The sequence below is a fragment of the Notolepis coatsorum genome (assembly GCF_963971535.1).
Source record: "Notolepis coatsorum genome assembly, chromosome: 5".
In the NCBI taxonomy this organism is placed as follows: Eukaryota; Metazoa; Chordata; class Actinopteri; order Aulopiformes; family Paralepididae; genus Notolepis; species Notolepis coatsorum.
This window is the reverse complement of record NC_140169.1, coordinates 162,872,834-162,892,113: the sequence shown is the minus strand read 5'-3', so window position 1 is coordinate 162,892,113 and position 19,280 is coordinate 162,872,834. Positions and strand designations below refer to the sequence as shown.

The 19,280-nt window shown below is 41.6% G+C and overlaps 1 protein-coding gene across 1 annotated transcript in view; it reads left to right on the top strand.

The window, feature by feature from the left end:
* col28a2a (collagen, type XXVIII, alpha 2a) overlaps positions 1–19,280 on the top strand; it is a gene marked incomplete at its 3' end in the record, with an annotated part of 142,147 nt that overhangs the window by 80,909 nt on the left and 41,958 nt on the right. The window contains 10 exon segments of the mRNA XM_084314357.1: positions 761–829; positions 1,465–1,533; positions 3,456–3,524; positions 4,935–5,006; positions 9,938–10,006; positions 11,105–11,159; positions 11,162–11,175; positions 17,516–17,584; positions 18,446–18,470; positions 18,473–18,513. Coding sequence (XP_084170483.1) covers positions 761–829; positions 1,465–1,533; positions 3,456–3,524; positions 4,935–5,006; positions 9,938–10,006; positions 11,105–11,159; positions 11,162–11,175; positions 17,516–17,584; positions 18,446–18,470; positions 18,473–18,513 — 552 coding nt within the window.

The window sequence follows — 19,280 nt, the reverse complement described above, 5'->3', positions numbered from 1 at the left end:
CATTAGCCTAGTCTTGGTTGGAACATTAGCCCAGTCTTGGTTGAAACATTAGCCTAGTCTTGGAACATTAACCTAGTCTTGGAACATTAACCCAATCTTGGAACATTAACCTAGTATTGGAACATTAACCCAGTCTTGGAACATTAACCCAGTTTTGGAACATTAGCCTAGTCTTGGTTGAAACATTAGCCCAGTCTTGGAACATTAACCTAGTCTTGGAACATTAACCCAGTCTTGGAACATTAGCCTAGTCTTGGTTGGAACATTAGCCCAGTCTTGGAACATTAACCTAGTCTTGGAACATTAACCCAGTCTTGGAACATTAACCCAGTCTTGGAACATTAGCCTAGTCTTGGTTGAAACATTAGCCTAGTCTTGGTTGAAACATTAGCCTAGTCTTGGTTGAAACATTAGCCCAGTCTTGGTTGGAACATTAGCCCAGACTTGGTTGGAACATTAGCCCAGTCTTGGTTGGAACATTAGCCCAGTCTTGGAACATTATCCTAGTCTTGGTTGGAACATTAGCCCAGTCTTGGTTGGAACATTAACCTAGTCTTGGTTGGAACATTAGCCCAGTCTTGGTTGGAACATTAGCCTAGTCTTGGTTGGAACATTAGCCCAGTCTTGGTTGGAACATTAGCCTAGTCTTGGTTGGAACATTAGCCCAGTCTTGGTTGGAACATTAGCCCAGTCTTGGTTCAAATGGGTTGTCATTAATGAGCTACATTATGTCCATCTGATCATCATGTTTTACCTACAGGGTGAACTTGGGCCCCATGGACCTTCAGGACCTCTTGGACTCACAGGAGCCGGCATACAGGGGGAGAAGGTGAGATGGATGTCTCCTACAGATTATCCTAAATTGTCTATGTCATCTGTCACTGACAGATGCATACACATACATATACACATATAATTATTAAGAATAAAAGTGTAGATAAAATGTCAATACAAAATCTGTTTGAATTTAGTATGTTCACAACGTGTATGTTTAAGCACATTTTGAGGATGTTTTGGTTTGTACAATAATAATTTACACATAATTTATCATCCTACGTATAAATATGCACAGTGCTATCCTGCCCACCAAGTGAATCCGGCCCACCTTTAGGGCCCTCAGCCAATCAGAACCTTTCTTTTGAAAGTGGTTTCTTTTAAATAAAATTAGCCATACAGACATTAGTCAGAGGGCCCCTTGAAGCATCAATCGTCATGTTAAATGTAATTTCAACCGACCAACCAGAGGACCCCTCAAAGTGCCAATCATCATCCATCATCCAGTCCCTTTACCATCATGTCAAACATCATTTCAACCAAATGGCAAAATGTCAAAACATGTCAAAACAAAAAAAATTCCCTCTGGTGTGGAGCGATCTGATTTAAGATCAAAGATTTTTTTTGTCTAGGGACGGCTATGCATACACATAATTATCCTAACATGTCTGTGATCTCTGATATTCTCAGGGGGTGGAGGGCCCAAGAGGGCCGCCGGGAATGAGAGGCTCTCAAGGAGAAGGCTTGTCTGGACCCAAGGTAAGAACACCAAGACAAATACATAATGTCAGGAGCAGCCCCTGTGTAAAGCTAGAGGTCGCTGAGTTTTGAATTCACTCTGTACTGAAGCAAAGCGGTCTGGAGACTAGTGGGACGACATTACTAGTGACCTCTAATGCTATGCAGGAAGTCTGGAGACTGGGACGACATTACTAGTGACCTCTAATCAGGGCTTGACATAAACTGTTTGGCTCACTAGCCACTGTGGCTAGTGGTTTTCCAAAGTCACTAGCCACTCAGCATTTTCACCAGCCAAAAATCCCCACACTCGCGCCCCCACCCAAAAAGTGTCAGTAGTGTGGTGTGTGATAAAATAACATCTAATCCAATAACATCTGTCCCCACCCGAACATCCCACCCACCCAGACAGTCACAATTTACATTCTCTGTTCCTGTGTGAATGAATGAATGAATGAAAACTTTATTTAACAGATTGCAGAATGGGTACAATACAGTACGGCTCAATACTCACAATTCTTAAGGGGATGCAGACCTGAAAAAGACGTTTGTCTTGTTTCCATCAGGGTCCCCCATTTTCAATTCATATAGACATTTATGACATACACAACATACATGACATTTATGGCATATGGACATATAGGTATTTAGTACTGATACATTTGTGACATAAATGGTATTCAAATATACAGTACTGTTACCCCTAGATCCTGACAGAGTATATACATATGATGGGGAGGGGACTGTACATTAGGAGAGGGTGGGTGGGTGGGAGAGAATTGTAATGACAGTATAACAAGTATTGTACTTAGTCATTGTTGCAATGTACTTACTGCATTGAATTGACTCAATACCTAGGAATAAGGTCAGGGTTAGGATTAGGAATATAGTTAGGGTAAGGAAATGATAATGTGCAGCATATATTTGCGAGTGCTATCTTGACTGAGAGGGTGGCCAGGACTGTTAGTCTCGAGCCCTTATTCTTCTTAATGTTAAATGAATGTGGCTAGCTAGCTAACAAACACCGTAATATTGGTTTAATAATACACGTTACATAATACATGTTAGTTTGTTTACTTACTCGCACATCCACAAATAGTCGGTATCGGTCTCATTCTCTTTTCTCTTTGTTGATGGTTTGGTTCACCCGGTCTTTTCACAATATTCCGCCACATTGTAACGTTAGCTAACTGTCTGTAAAGTAAACTATGGATGAGTCGGTCGCACTAACCAGTTGAGCTATTAACGTTAACAGCGTTGGTTCAGCTGTCAGCTGTCACATGGAGGCAACACGACACGCGCGATAGGGCGAAGTGGATGGGCCAATGAATGAGCACACTGTGCGCACCCAGTCCTCGTGGGAGTTGTAGTATTATGTAGTATCACCTGGATTGACTGAATTATTGCCGATGCCTTTTGTAGACTACAATATTTTTTTTTTCATCGAAAAAAAGTCACCCGCCACAGCCGAATTCTACCCGCATTTGGCGGGTGGCGGGTGTTAATGTCAAGCCCTGCCTCTAATGCTATACAGGAAGTCTTGAGACTAGGACGACATTTTACTAGCAGTCTGTCTATTAGTTTGCTCTATAAACAATAGTAATGTTAGATAGATATGGGAGCGACAGTGGCTCAGGAGGGAGAGCAGTCGTCTGGTAATCCGGAGGTTCCCGGTTCCCGGTTCGATTCCCGCTCCTCCTGGGCAGCGTGTCGAAGTGTCCCCTGAGCAAGACACTTAACCCCTAACTGCTCTCGACGAGCAGGTCGGCACCTTGCATGTTCGCCTCCGCCGTCGGTGTGTGAATGTGTGAGTGAACGGGTAAAATGTGAGGAACAAAATTGTAAAGAGATTTGGATAAAAGCTGCTATATTAATGCAGTCGATTTATTTATTTACCATTTACCCCAAAATGTATCATTCATTTTCTTTTCTTTTGTATCCAGGGTGACCAAGGTTTACCTGGAGAGCAAGGACCTAAAGGAGACAGAGGCCTTGGTGAACAGGGTAACAAGGTAACACATAATACTGTTATCAACAGGTTGTTTGAAAACAGACAGATAAATATATTAAAATACACTCCTCTTGGCCAATATGAGGAGGACATGATAGTGATAAAATACTGAATATACAAAACAAAGACAGTGGGAACCTACAGGTTAAATATGTTTGAGTGTGAAATTAATTAATAAATAACGTATATCATGCCAGTTAGTGTACCTTGTGTATACTGTTTACTTTTACTCTTACTCATAGTATACATTCAGATTCAGATTATGTATTGCTTATATTTATTGTAACAATATAACCAATAGGGCACACAGACCCTCATCTTTACACTGTTTAATTTTATCATATTTTTATATTCAGATCAAATTGTATTATATTTATGTCTTTCTAAATCAAATCAAATGTATTTGTATAGCCTGAGATCACCTGGAATAGCCCCCATGGGCTGTACAAGTCTTCTTGTACAAGTCACGAAGAAACATCACAATAGGCCAAAAACAAAAACCACCATAAAATCCAAATATGCGACACTCCCAGACTTTCCCCAATGAAGATGAGGAACAACTCACTAAAAACCTAGCAATAGGAAGGAAATAAAGCACCACAGGCGACGTGGAGGAGAGAAACCTCAGATAAGCAATTCAAAGGGGATCCCCCAACTGGATGTCGGTGATAATATAATGTTGCAATGGATGATAGATGGATGGAGAATAGAACAGGCGAATAATTGGCCTGAATGTATATACATTTCTACTATTTCATTGCCCGTACCCTGTACCTCCCCATATTGCTATGCTGCCCAGATTTCCCCCTAGGGGATCAATAAAGGAATATCTTATCTTATTGTAGCAGGGTGGATTATCCCTACTTTATGAGAGTAGATGTACACTGTCACCAGGTAGTGGGAACGCAGCAGATCTGAGTCCGGCGGAATCCCCGACTGTAGTGCAGTAGTATTAGAGTGGAGCTTTAGCAGAGGGAGTGGATGGGGCCTAGGATTTACTAACCTAGGGGTGGTGCGCTGGTCCTTCTTGCCCTCCAGGGCGACTCGAAGTAATTCCCCACACACGCACACTTCTCCTAATACTTCCCGCACCCTCCCACACCCGGTGGCAAGGCTAACTGGAGCAAGATGGCGGCGGTTCAGTGACGCTGGTGACTCCGCCTTAAGCTATCTAGTGTTCTATAGATATCTATGGGAAATACTGTGAACCTTTGCACGTGTTACGGTACCCCAGTGAAACTTCTCGCTGTCAGGTGAAAAGAAGCCGAAGACATGTGGTAGTTCTACACCCTCCCCAGGCCAACAGACAGTGGGGCAATGCGTGCAACGACCAGGAAGGGAATTGGCATAATGACAAAATTGGGAAATTATAGTGTCATGGTGTCACTTACACAGTATTTGCCTGTTTCAGGGTGCGCCTGGTTCGTCTGGTCTGGGGGGCCTGCCTGGTCTTCCCGGGGAGGACGGAGCTCCAGGACAGAAGGTAGAGTTTATTATGACTATATTTAAAACATTTACCTGCACTGATGACTGCTTTGTATTCTACGATGTTGAGAGGAATTAAGAAAAAGCAAAGCAGGCACCAGAAGGCCACAGTTAACCAATTCAGGCCTGTTATCTGCACGGACTACAACGTATGGCGTAGATCACGTCAGTTAGGGTACCTTGTGTATACCGTTTACTTTTACTGTTTACTTTTACTCGTACTCATAGTATACAATCAGATTCTAATTCTTTATTGCCTATATTTATTGTAATAGGGATGTCCGTTATTATCGGCCTACCGATATTATCGGCCGATATTGGCATTAAAATGTGATATCGGAAAATATCGGTTTAAATTTTTTTTAATAAAATCTTTTATTTTTATTTGTATCTTTACATTTCTATAACCTTTATTTACCCAGGCAAGCAAGTAAGAACAAATCTGATTTTATTTATTGTCAAAAGTATGCATAATGTTATGTTAAATCCACAACAGACATAAATTATGTAATGTTAATTACCTGAAATGATTCCGTTTTTGGGCGGGAAACCCTGCATATATCGGTATCGGTTGATATCGGTTGATATCGGTATCGGAAATTAAGAGTTGGACAATATCGGTATATCGGTATCGGTAAAAAAAGCCAATATCGAGCATCCCTAATTGTACGTATAATATAACCGATATTAGCATACAGACCCTCATCTGCACCCTTTATTTGCACTGTTACTTTTCTCATATTTGTATATTCAGAGTTAATTATATATTTTACATTGTTTATTTTTAAACGCGAGCCCCCCCCCCCCCCCCCCCCCCCCTAATAAGTAAATCATTTTTATTTAAATTTTTTTCATACAGTCAACATATTCTTAAATAATAGCGCTGCCCGAGGCTGGGCATGATACAGTCAACATATAGCAAGAGAGAGAGCGAGAGAGAGCTCCCGTCTACAGTCAAATACAGTGTTATCGCTGCACAGACCTGGCAATGCCCCTGACCCTCCACCAGAGCAAGGCCGAAAGAGAGAGAGAGAGAGAGAGAGAGAGAGAGAGAGAGAGAGAGAGAGAGAGAGAGAGAGAGAGAGAGAGAGAGAGAGAGAGAGAGAGAGAGAGAGAGAGAGAGAGAAGAGAGAGAGAGAGAGAGAGAGAGAGAGCGAGAGAGAGAGACACCACATTGGAAAGAAACAACCCAAAACCAAAGCAAATTGAAATGCTATTTGGCCCTAAACAGAGAGTACACAGTGGCAGAAAACTGAGCACTGTGACTGACCCATACTAAGAAGATCCTTGACTAGGTACAGACTCAGCGAGCACAGCCTAGCCATCGAGAAAGGCCGCCATAGGCAGACCTGGCTCCCTAGCGAAGACAGACCCACTGCACACAAGATGAGGTGGAAACCGAGATCCACTTCTTAACAACCTGCCCACTATACCAGACATACTTCCCACAAATTGCAAACACCCAAAGAGACTTTGAAACATCGACAATAACTCAAAAACACCCATACCTACTGGGAGAAATACAAGAATGTGAAATAAAGCCCATTTGAATTGAAGAGAGAGAGATAGATAGAGCATGTCTGTGGTGTTAGAAAGAGAGAGATAGAGAGAGAGCATGTCTGTTTGTGTGTGTGTGTTAGAGAGAGAGCATGTATATGTGTGTTAGAAAGAGAGAGAAATATAGAGAGAGAGGCATGTCATTTTGTGTGTTAGAGAGAGATATAGAGAATGTCTGTGTGTGTTAGAAAAGAGAGAGAGAGAGAGAGCATGTGTGTGTGTGTTAGAGAGAGAGAGCATGTCTGTGTGTGTGTTAGAGAGGAGAGCATGTATGAGAGAGATAAGCAAAGATGAGCCCCTAAAGGATATTCAACTTTTAATGGAAGAACAAAACAGAAGGAAAAGATAACTTCACAAAGGCAACATGAATATACATAGATCCAAAAGGACAAAGATCAACACTTAAATCCAAAGAGAAGAGGGTCTATACCAGAGAAAACAAAGTAGCAAGGAGCCAATGGCCGACATCAGCTAAATAGGCTAACTGCAATAGAGTAGCCAGGTACTGACACCAGGCCACACACCGTTAGCTACTACAACAGCTAGCCGGCCCGTTTGGCTCAATATAACGTTAGCTACGTTAGCTAGCCGGCCGCTTTGGCTCAATATAAATTAGCTACAACAGCTAGCCGGCCCGTTTGGCTCCCGAGAGAGAGAGAGAGATATATCCACGGCGGAAAGAATAGAATAGCATTAAAAACTCACCAACGTCCAAGAGGATGGAGACAACCGCGTGGAGTTGACGAAGTTCATCTGCCGAATGACCGTCCTCTTCATCTTGGCATAACAATGCTGCACGCGCTCTCTCTAGGTTAGCTAACGCTAGTTAGCCTTTAGCTAAGCTAGCTACTAGCCGACATCATCATGGCTATCCCGACTGAACCACACGTTAGCACTCGATATTATAACGTAGCTAAAGCTAACTAGCTGTCCCTGCCTTTAGCTAAGCCGACATGGCTAGCCTGACTGAACTGTCTAACATGCAACAACTTTCATCTTCAATCCATCTGCCGAATGACCGTCCTCTTCGTCTTGGCTGGCATAACTAAGCATAACCTCCAATGCTGCACGCGCGAAATAGTCAAACGCAGCTGACGCACGCCGGCGTACACATGATGTAACCCTCCCTTCGTTGAAACCAATAGTATGTCTGCTGCAGAGCCCCAGAGCTCCAATAGTGAGTATGTCTGCTGCAGAGCAAGGAACAAGTCAGACACATTCTACAAACGTGTCTAATGTGAAATATATAAGCATATAAGCAAAACTAGATTTTAGGTCTGTGATGAAAAAGGGCCTCGCGGGAAGGGGGGCCTCGAAAAAGAAAATAAAAAAAATAATAATAAAAAATATATATATATATATTTTTTTTTTTTTTTTTTTGTGCGAGGCCCCCCTTCCCGCGAGACCCTGTGCGACCGCACTGCTATATATATAATATATATATATATATATATACGGAGGTCTCTGAGTATATCCACAGTCACGATGGACTTCATGTGTTGTGAAGTGACTGTGGCACGTAGCGGTACTGCAAGTAAACTCACTCCCCTTAAAAGGCATCCAGACCCATTACTTAGAAGTGAATTCACCTCTTGGTATAGTGGTCTGCGATGTCGCCCTCGGTGCGGGAGACAGGGTTCGACTCCCATCAGGGCATGTCAAATGAGACCAGATTCATATATATAATATTTTTAAATAGGACAGTCTTGATGAGCACTTTCATGTAAACATGCCAGATTATAGCCATAGGCTAATTTCCATCTGTAGTCCCTTTGCAGGTTGACAAATACAAATGTACACAAACATCATGATCACAGGAACAGACAACAGTACAAGTTACTAAACTACACAACTCAATAATCACAGGAACATACAACACGCTTCTCACGCACTGCACCCCGACTCTGGAACTCCCTCCCTCAGACCATCAGAGACTCCCCCACACTCTCCACCTTCAAATCCCGCCTCAAAACCCACCTGTTCGCCCCCTAGCCTTCAACCTTCCCCAACCTTAACCCCCCCTCCAACCTGTTGTGATCTTTGTTATGTGGCCTTATGTTTTCTGTGTATCATGCTGCTTTCCCTGTTTTCCCGTGGTCTTACGTTCCTTTTGTTTCTTTGTTTTCTCTGTTTTCCCCACCTAATGTCAGCGACTTCGGGTTCCTGAGAAGCGCTTTATAAATGCAATGAATTATTATTATTATTACTAAACTACACAAACTTCATGATCACAAGACCAGACAACAGTACGGTTACTAAACTACACAAACTTCATGATCACAAGACCAGACAACAGTACAGGTTACTAAACTACACAAACTTCATGATCACAAGACCAGACAACAGTACAGGTTACTAAACTACACAAACTTCATGATCACAAGCCCAGACAACAGTACAGTTACTAAACTACACAAACGTCATGATCACAAGACCAGACAACAGTACAGGTTACTAAACTACACAAACTTCATGATCACAAGACCAGACAACAGTACAGGTTACTAAACTACCAAACTTCATGATCACAAGACCAGACACAGTACAGGTTACTAAACTACACAACGTCATGATCACAAGACCAGACAACAGTACAGGTTACTAAACTACACAAACTTCATGATCACAAGCCCAGACAACAGTACAGGTTACTAAACTACACAAACTTCATGATCACAAGACCAGACAACAGTACAGGTTACTAAACTACACAACTTCATGATCACAAGCCCAGACAACAGTACAGGTTACTAAACTGCACAAACTTCATGATCACAAGCCCAGAAACAGTACAGGTACTAACTACACAAACTTCATGATCACAAGACCAGACAACAGTACAGGTAACTAAACTACACAAACTTCACAACCAGAAGAAGAAGAAGACTTTATTTCATGCAGTTTTGTAACACACACACATGCGATGGGCACAGGAACACACACGCATACAGTACATGCACTGAGCCACTGATGAAATGTTGTCTGCACTTCCATCCCGTCGTCCTTTCCCCCCCCCCCCCCCCCAAGGGCAGCCGGGAGCAGACAAGGGCTGCCAATCCAAGTGCTCCGTCCGTCTTTGTCAGGGATGTGACAGCGTTAGCGATCTGTTGTTGTGCATGTTTTTCCATTGGGTTTACCTTATCGGGGGGGGGGGGGGGGGGGGGACCCTTGCGAGCACGGGGGGAGAACATGCAAACTCCACACAGAAAGGCCTGGAGATACCCCACCTGGGTACCTAGCAACACGGCAACCTGGTCCCCAAGCGGGAAACAACCCAGGACCTTCTAGCTGTGAGGCGACAGTGTTGACCACTAACACCACGGTGCCGAATAACTCAGGTAGGGTTTGTCACGTTGTTCTCTCTTCCCACCAGGGGAGGCTGGTCTCTCAGGCCTCAGGGGTCTGGAGGGATCCGCAGGGATCAGCATTCAAGGAGAGAAGGTGTGTTTCTGTTCTCCATGCCCCCCCCCCCCCCCCCGTGTGCTGAACAGTATTAGTAGGGCTGCACGATTAATAGAAAAAAAATCTCGATCTCGATCATAGACCTACTGTATGCGATCTCATTTCTAAATTGTATTATTATTATTATTATTATTATTTATATTATTATTATTATTATTATTATTATTATTATTATCATTATTATTATTATTATTATTATTATTTTATTATTATTATTATTATTATTATTATTATTATTATTATTATTATTATTATTATTTATTATTATTATTTTTATTTTTTTACTTAACTTTTAAAAATTATGACGATTCTGACTTGAGTTATTTTGTATGTTACAAGACACTTTAAGTTAAGTCAAGCACTTTCATATGTTATGTTTAAGTTTAAGTCAAGCACTTTGATATATGTTATGTTGTCTGTTTAAGAAAGAGTGCAATAAGGGCGGCCGGGTAGTGCAGCGGACTAAGCGTCTGTCTCACCCACAGAGACAGTGGGATCGAATCCAGCTGTGGTGATTCCGGCTTGGCCGACCGTCCATACTAACACAATTGGCAGTGTTAGAGGGTGGGAAGCCGGCGTGGGTGTGTCCTGGTCGTTGTAAACAGCGACTCCTACAGTTCGGTCGGGGCGCCTGCACAGCAAGGGAAGGATCTGGGAGAGGTAGTGTGACCTTCCACACGTTACACTCCCCCAGTGAGAGTCCACGCTGCCAGGTGAAAAGAAGCGGTGGGCTGGCTACACATGTGTCGGAGGAAGCATGTGATAGTCTCCGCACTCCCGGACCGACGGTAGGGGGTAGAGTGCGCAACGACCAGGAAGGGATTGGGAATTGGCATAACGACTAACATTGGGTTGGGAGAAAAACACGGAAAAGAAGGGGGGAAAGATCATAAAAAAAATAAAGAGTGCAATAAAGGATTTATTGAAAAAATAAGAATCGTGTGAGAGAATCGTGATCTCAATTCATAGAGAGAGAAAAAAATCGTGATTCACATTTTAGCAAGAATCGTGCAGCCCCCTATGACAGTGAGGTCAGTGTACGGTTAATGACCTGTGCTCCACACCCCCCCCCTACAGGGCGACCAGGGTCAACGCGGGATCCGTGGCCTACACGGACCTCCCGGGATCACCGACCTTCTGGACAAAAGGTGAGAACAGGAAGGAACACAGTTTAACCCTTTCACTGCCACCCTACCAAAGGTGAACCCTTCACTGCGGCAACAATACAGAAGGTTAGCCCTTTCACTGCCACGCGCCAAAGGGTTAACCCTTTCACAACCACAGTACAGGAGGTTAAAACCCTTTCACAACCACACGACAGAACTGTTCTGTAGTGTGGTAGTGAAAGGGTTAAACGAGGGTGGTGATAATAATAATAATATAATATAATAATAATAATAATAATAATAATAATAATAATAATAATAATAATAATAATAATAATAATAATAATAATAATAATATAATAATAATAATAATAAATATATATAATAATGATAATACAAACCTAAATAAATTGACTTTGCGAAAAGGTAACCAATCTAGATTAGATTAGATTAATCTGGCTGTCGCCGACGTTCGCTAGAAGTGACTCAGAGTAGGAACCATCAGTTGACCAACAAGTAAGTGTCCATCTCTGTCACTGCCGTATATTACCGGAGTTGCTTTTAGATTAGATTAGATTGGATTAAAATGTGTTGTCATCATGCAGCACAAGTACAGTACAACCAAAAGGAGTTTGGCGTCCAACCAGAGTGCAAATGTAACAGTAAAGTGCAACAGTAATATACAATGTACAGGTGATTCAACTGGGTAGGTAGAGCAGTCGTCTGGTTATCTGGAGGTTCCCGGTTCGATTCCCGCTCCTCCCGGGCAGCGTGTCGAAGTGTCCTTGAGCAAGACACTTGACTTAACCCCTAATTGCTCCAGATGAGCAGGTCGGCACCTCGCATGCAGGTCGCCTCCGCCATCGGTGTGTGAATGTGTGAGTGAATGGGTAAAATGTGAGGAACAAATTGTAAAGCGCTTTGGATAAAAGCACTATATAAATGCAGCCATTTACCATTTAATGAGTGGGAGGAATACATTAGCAGACGGTTCTAACGCAGAGGTTCTCAAACCTTTTCATACCGTGACCCCATTTTATTTAGGATTTTTTTTGGAGACCACACACACTGTATCGCGTAATTTCAACGTGGAATTAAGGAATATCAAAATAAAAACGAATGAACTTGATCATGCATATTTATTAGAACATTTAATTACAGCACTATGTTATCAATACACATTTATAAAATGAGGCATATTTAGCCAAAATATGTTGCCAGAACATATAGAAAAAACAATATATATATATTAGGGCTGTCAAAGTTAATGCTTTAACTTTGGAGATTAATTAAAATTATTTAAAGCATTAAAATAAATGAATCTATGTAGTGAAAAATCTTCAATCTTAGCGCCGCGGATATAAGAAAGAGGTCTAGCTGAGTCAATGTTGATGGTTTTGTTGAACATTTGTATTTCACAGGAGAGAAACTGTATTCAAAGAAAACTATTAAAATAGTCTTTAAATCTAAATATACTTTCTTTGTGTTGATTTTACATTAATTCCATGATTTTACTCAAGTAAATATCTGTTACAAGCTTCGGTCTTAAGTAGAAAAATGCTATTTTTAATCTAGATTAATCTAGATTAATTACAGAAAATGGTGAGATTAATTACTAAAAAATGTAATCTATTGACAGCACTAATATATATATATTATTATTATTATTTAAATTGTTTTACTTTCCCCACTGTCACCTACCCCCGACCCCAATTTGGGTCGCAACCCGTAGTTTGAGAACCACTGTTCTAACGTATAGTTGTCGATTTTGACAACGGACCACAACCTAGCTTGTCCCCGGCTGTAGAGTTCTTACCCCTGCTCACCTGAGATCTTCACATGCAACACTGAGCCCGAGAGTGACCAGAACCTGAAGGAAAAGAAAAGAAAAATTACTTAATTTGAACCCCCCCCTCAACTAAATTGTGCAACCTTTTGACTTGCACAAATAACAGTATTAGAGAAATTATATTGATTGACCAAAATGTGCATTCAGGGGAGAAAAAATATACAGGTGCATCTCAATGAATTAGAATATCGAGGAAAAGTTTATTTATTTCAGTAATTCAATGAAAATAGTGAAGATCATATTATTGTATAGATTCATTACACACTTGAAATATTTCAAGCCTTTATTTCTTAAATGTTTAATGATTATGGCTTACAGCTAATGAAAACCCCAAATTCAGTATCTGAGAAAAATTGTATATTACATAAGACCAATAAAAAAATATATATATATATATTACAGAAATGTCGGCCTACTGAAAAGTATATTCACTCAATACTTGGTCAGGGCTCCTTTTGCATGAATCAATGCGACATGGAGGAAACCAATATATTTCCTCAATATTCTAATTTATTGAGATGCAACTTTATATATTTTTTTCCTGAATGCTAATTTTGGAATCAATGAATGAATGAATGAGTTTATTTCGAAAATAAATGAAAAACAAATGAAATAAATAAAACATTTTAAATAAAAGAATAAAGTAATAAACAGATTAAAAATGTTTTGTAAATGAGTAGGATGAAGTGTAAACTTATGTATTCCTACCCCCTTAAATTTTGCCAGGTCCCTGAGTTTCATGGCATGTGATTTTAAAAACAGTGCGTTTGTGTGTTCCAGATATCCTACCTTATTGATCATTCGAATTGCTCTTTTTTGTAGTGTGCATAATGGTTTTAATTTAAGTGTTACCCCAAATCTCAATCAATTGACTTTCTCTAATGCTGCTATTTATGGTCAAAAGGTTGCGCAATTTAATAGAGGGGGGGGGGCTCAAATCTCAGAGCAAGAGAGAGAGAGAGAGAAGAGCAATCAGCACCATGGACAGCACTGTCCAAGGTGCTACAGCTCTGTCCAAGGTGCTGATTGCCCTTCTCTCTCTCTCTTGCTCTGTGATTTGAGCCCCCCCCCCCTCTTCTAAATTGTGCAACCTTTTGAGCATAAATAGCTACATTTTAACAAGTAGAGAAAGTCTTAACAATTGATTCGACTCAATTGATTGAAATTAAATAAATGTATATATTATTTATTTAATTTAATTATTATTTTCAGTATCGTTTTTTTTTATTTTTTATCCCAGACCCAGCCCTGTCTGTCTGTCTTCTTTAGGCCCTGTTGGACTCAGGATGAGACTGACAACTCTAAGCTATAATATGTGCAGTGTTCATGTTCATTTTAGGGAACTTTACTTTTACTCCACTACATTTCAAAGGAAATAATGTACTTTTTACTCCACTACATTTATCTGAACCCATCAGTTACTAGTTACTTTGGAGACAAATATTTAGCATAAAAGAACATGGCAAAAATGTATGAAGAATGTTTACATTCAAATTCGAAGCCTGCTAACTTCAAGATGATGTAATCAAAGTCAGGATAACTGGACCATATACCACTTTAACATAACCTTTAATCAGAGACAGCATAACTGGACCACACACCACTTTAACATAACCTTTAGAGGCCAATGGTTCGAGGATTGAATGCTCCTAAGCACTGGAATACACAAACGTCATGCAGAATGTGTAGTTACTTAATGATAACTAACGATACTTCAGTACATCCAATATCAAACATTTCTCTACTTGTACTTAGGTAGAGTTTTGAATGGAGGACTTTCACCAGAGTACTATTTGATCTGGGTATTTCTACTTTCACTTAAGTAAAGGAATTGTATACTTCTTCCACCACTGAATATGTAATGCTATGCTAGCTATACTTCACTGGTGTCACGTACTGGCCGTACGGCTATATTTGAATGTCATGTCATCATATCGGATGTCCAGATAGACTGCGCAGCCCGCCAGACCAGCCATCACACGGTTTAATAAATGTTGAAAAATGGCTGCTGCATCTCTACACCTGAACGGCCGTATAGGCTGTGCGTCACCCACACCGTGCTCCACCAACACCGTGCTCCACCCACACCACACGGCACGTCACCAAACAAACATGAAAATGACAACACCAGTTTTTTCAAATGCCACAGCCTGTGCGTCCGGCAAATGGCCAAACATATGGAAGCAAATGAGTGCCAGAAGTATTTGAATTTAATCAGACACCGAATTTATAGCATTGCAAATAAATACTTTGAAAATCATGTATCTGAATTTCTTTGCTCCGAATGTACCTATGCAAAATAAAATGCAGTGTTAATAAAACAATTCGAATGCATAATAAAATTAAATTTGACGCCAAAAAAAAAATTCAATGCATAATTGCGGTGTATATAATTCGATGTCAAAAATTCGATGCATAATTGCGGTTGTATGGAATTCGATGTAAAAAACCAACATCCGGGTATCCAGCTGCAGAACCACAGAACCACCACAGCAGCAGCAGGCTGAGGCCCCTCGCTTCCATTGGCTGATTTGGGTCACGTGATTTGGGTCACGTGACCGTCCCACCCAATGGCTGAATTGGAGTATTGCACTGCGGGCATTGGCTGATGCACTGCGGGATTGATTGATTGATTGAAAACTTTATTAACAGATTGCAGAATGGGTACACGTGACCACCACAGGCCCTGATTGATTGATTGAAAACTTTATTAACAGATTGTAGAATGGGTACAGTGACCGATTGATTGATTGATTGATTGATTGATTGATTGATTGATTGATTGATTGATTGATTGATTGATTGATTGATTGAAAACTTTATTAACAGATTGCAGAATGGGTACAGTGACATCACAGGCCCGGATTGATTGATTGATTGATTGATCTGATTGATTGATTGAAAACTTTATTAACAGATTGTAGGATGGGTACAGTGACCGATTGATTGATTGATTGATTGATGATTGATTGATTGATTGATTGATTGATTGATTGATTGATTGAAAACTTTATTAACAGATTGCAGAATGGGTACAGTGACGTCACAGGCCCAGATTGATTGATTGATTGATTGATTGAAAACTTTATTAACAGATTGCAGAATGGGTATAGATGTGTGATAGGTGTGATAGGTGTGAGAGGTGTGAGAGGTGTGATAGGTGTGAGAGGTGTGATAGGTGTGATAGGTGTGAGAGGTGTGATAGGTGGGATAGGTGGGATCGGTGTGATAGGTGTGATAGGTGTGATAGGTGTGAGAGGTGTGATAGGTGTGATAGGTGTGATAGGTGTGAGAGGTGTGATAGGTGTGATAGGTGTGATCGGTGGGATCGGTGTGATAGGTGTGATAGGTGTGATAGGTGTGAGAGGTGTGATAGGTGTGAGAGGTGTGAGAGGTGTGATAGGTGTGAGAGGTGTGATAGGTGTGAGAGGTGTGATAGGTGTGATAGGTGGGATAGGTGTGATAGGTGTGAGAGGTGGGATCGGGTGGTGAGAGGTGTGAGAGGTGTGAGAGTTGTGATAGGTGTGAGAGGTGTGATAGGTGTGATAGGTGGGATCGGTGTGATAGGTGTGATAGCTGTGATAGGTGGGATCGGTGTGATAGGTGTGATAGGTGTGATAGGTGTGAGAGGTGTCCGATCACACCTATCACACCTCTCACACCTATCACACCGATCCCACCTAGCACACCGATCCCACCTATCACACCTCTCACACCTATCACACCTCTCACACCTATCACAGCCAAACCTAACAATAGGGAAAAATGCACCACAGGCAGTGTGGAGGAGAGAAACCTTAGAAGGGCCATTCAAGGGGGATCTCCCTTCTTAGATGTCGGTGATAGTAATGTTGCAGACTAACAGTTGGTAAGCATGCACTCATGTGTGTAGTGAAACACAGATGAGTGCATGCAATAGCAACTGCACATTTTGAAAAATTAAAGATAGAGCTGATAGCGATAGCAACTGAACATTTTGAAAGATTAAGATAGAGCTGATAGCAAATCTATTTGAGGCACAGGGGCGGCGCAAAGAGGGTTTCACTATTCCATGTGGTTGGTTCTGGGCCAATGTCACACCTTTACAATCAACCCAAATACATCAGTAGCTCAAACCCCTTTGAATAGAATAGATAGAATAGAAGTACTTTATTGATCCCGAGGGAAATTCACACCACTACAGATCGCTCACAATAAACATTTTAGGTAGTCAGAAATCTAAAATAAGAATAAGAATAAAAATACAGTCAAGGATATACATTCTAAAATATGTATATACATTCTAAAATATACAGCCAAAATATACAGTAATATACAGTAACATGTACAGTAAAGATACAAATGTAAAATGTAGATGTAAAATGTACAGGAATATATACAAGGATTTATACTGTCACTCTTCCTGTGACGTTCAGTGTTGCATCTTGGGAGTCGGAAGTCTGACGCTGAACGTTTGCAAGCTGTTGGAAATTACTGTCAAAGTATGTTTGTACGATTTTGATTTTCACTTCCTTGCCAACTCTCGTCTTCCAGGGGGAACCCGGCTCACCGGGCCGCCTGGGTATGCCAGGACCCCAGGGGCGGACTGTCACAGGCCCCAAGGTGAGGCTCCACACATCTGTTATCACCGGCTCTGTTTATTAACCCACGTCTTGGCATGTAGACAACCAGCCTTCAGCGTCAGAGAGAGTCCGTAGTGACGTGCCGCCAGGTCACTGCTGCATGTTTTGTGACTTCCTTGTCGTTCTCTCTCTCTCTCTCTCTCTCTCTCTCTCTCTCTCTCTCTCTCTCTCTCTCTCTCTCTCTCTCTTTGCTCTTTCTCTCTCTCTCTCTCTCTCTCTCTCTCTCTCTCTCTCTCTCTCTCTCTTGCTCTTTCTCTCTCTCTCTCTCTCTCTCTCTCTCTCTCTCTCTCTCTCTCTCTCTCTCTCTCTCTCTCTCTCTCTCTCTCTCTCTCCTCTCTCTGTCTCTCTCTCTCTCTCTTTCCTTCTCACTCTCGTAAGCTTAGCATTGTATTGTATTTTATCTTAGTCTATTTTATTATCTATTCTATTTTATTCTATTATTATATCGTATGTTTTGCACAATCGAAGGTGGGCATGGCCACCTTCATTTCACTATGTCTTGTGTATGTATGTGACGATTAAACCTCTTGAATCTTGGATCTCTCTCCTTCTCTCTCTCTCTTTCTCTCTCTCTCTCTTCAACCCCCCTCTCTCTCCCTCTCTCTCTCTTTCCTTCTCCTCTCTCCCTCTCTCCTTCTCCCTCTCTCTGTCTCTCCCTCCCTCTCTCTCTATCTCTCTCTGTCTCTCTCCATCTCTCTCTCTCTCTCTCTCTCTCTCTCGCTCTCTCTCTCTCTCTCTCTCTCTCTCTCTCTCTCTCTCTCTCTCTCTCTCTCTCTCTCTCTCTCTCTCTCTCTCTCTCTCTCTCTCTCTCTCTCTCTCTCTCTCTCTCTCTCTCTCCCAGGGTGATATAGGTCCTCTGGGTCCGTCTGGCCTGTAGGTGAAACAGGGCTCGGTCTGCCCGGTCCAAAGGTCAGCATAGACATTTTTTAGCCTTTCTTTTTTAAAAGGCACACTCGGTAAGATTGGACGTCATTCACCAACATGTTCTTAAGTTTTCTCTTACGACAACCTCCTTTAGGTCGTAAGAGAAAGCTGACACGTGGAGAGGTTGTCTTAACTTGCCAAATCATCACAGCTGCAAACAGCTGCTGTTTGCATACAGACACGCCCCTCCAGCTCATTATAATGCGAGAGCCATGCGCAAAACAAGGTTCAGCGACGGATCAAAATTAGATTAGATTCAAATGTATTGTCATCATAGAGCACACTATAGCTATGATATGATATGATATTAGCATTTATAATGCGCCCCCCCCAGCCATCTTTTACAATAAATGGACAGGACAAAGAAACAGGGAACCAGGCAGACGGACAGACAGAGAACATAAGAACACCTCAGACACACAACACAACAGCAAAGTAACTAGTGATCATCCAGAGTGAAAAGGTGGGTTTTAAGCAAGGTCTTGAATGTCTGTTATGGTGTTGGCAGACTTGATCTTGAGGGGGAGCTTATCCCTCAGTGTCGGCGCCATCACTGCAAAAGCCCGGAAACCCTTTGTCACAAGTTTGGCCCGCGGGACCCTCAGACATAGTTGGTCATTTGATCTGAGGGACCTCGAGCTGATGGGTAGGACCAAGAGTTCCTCAATGTAGGCCCGAGAGACACCATTGAGGGCTTTGTATGTGAAAAGCAGAATTTTAAAATGTATTCTCTTCCTCACTGGGATAGACTG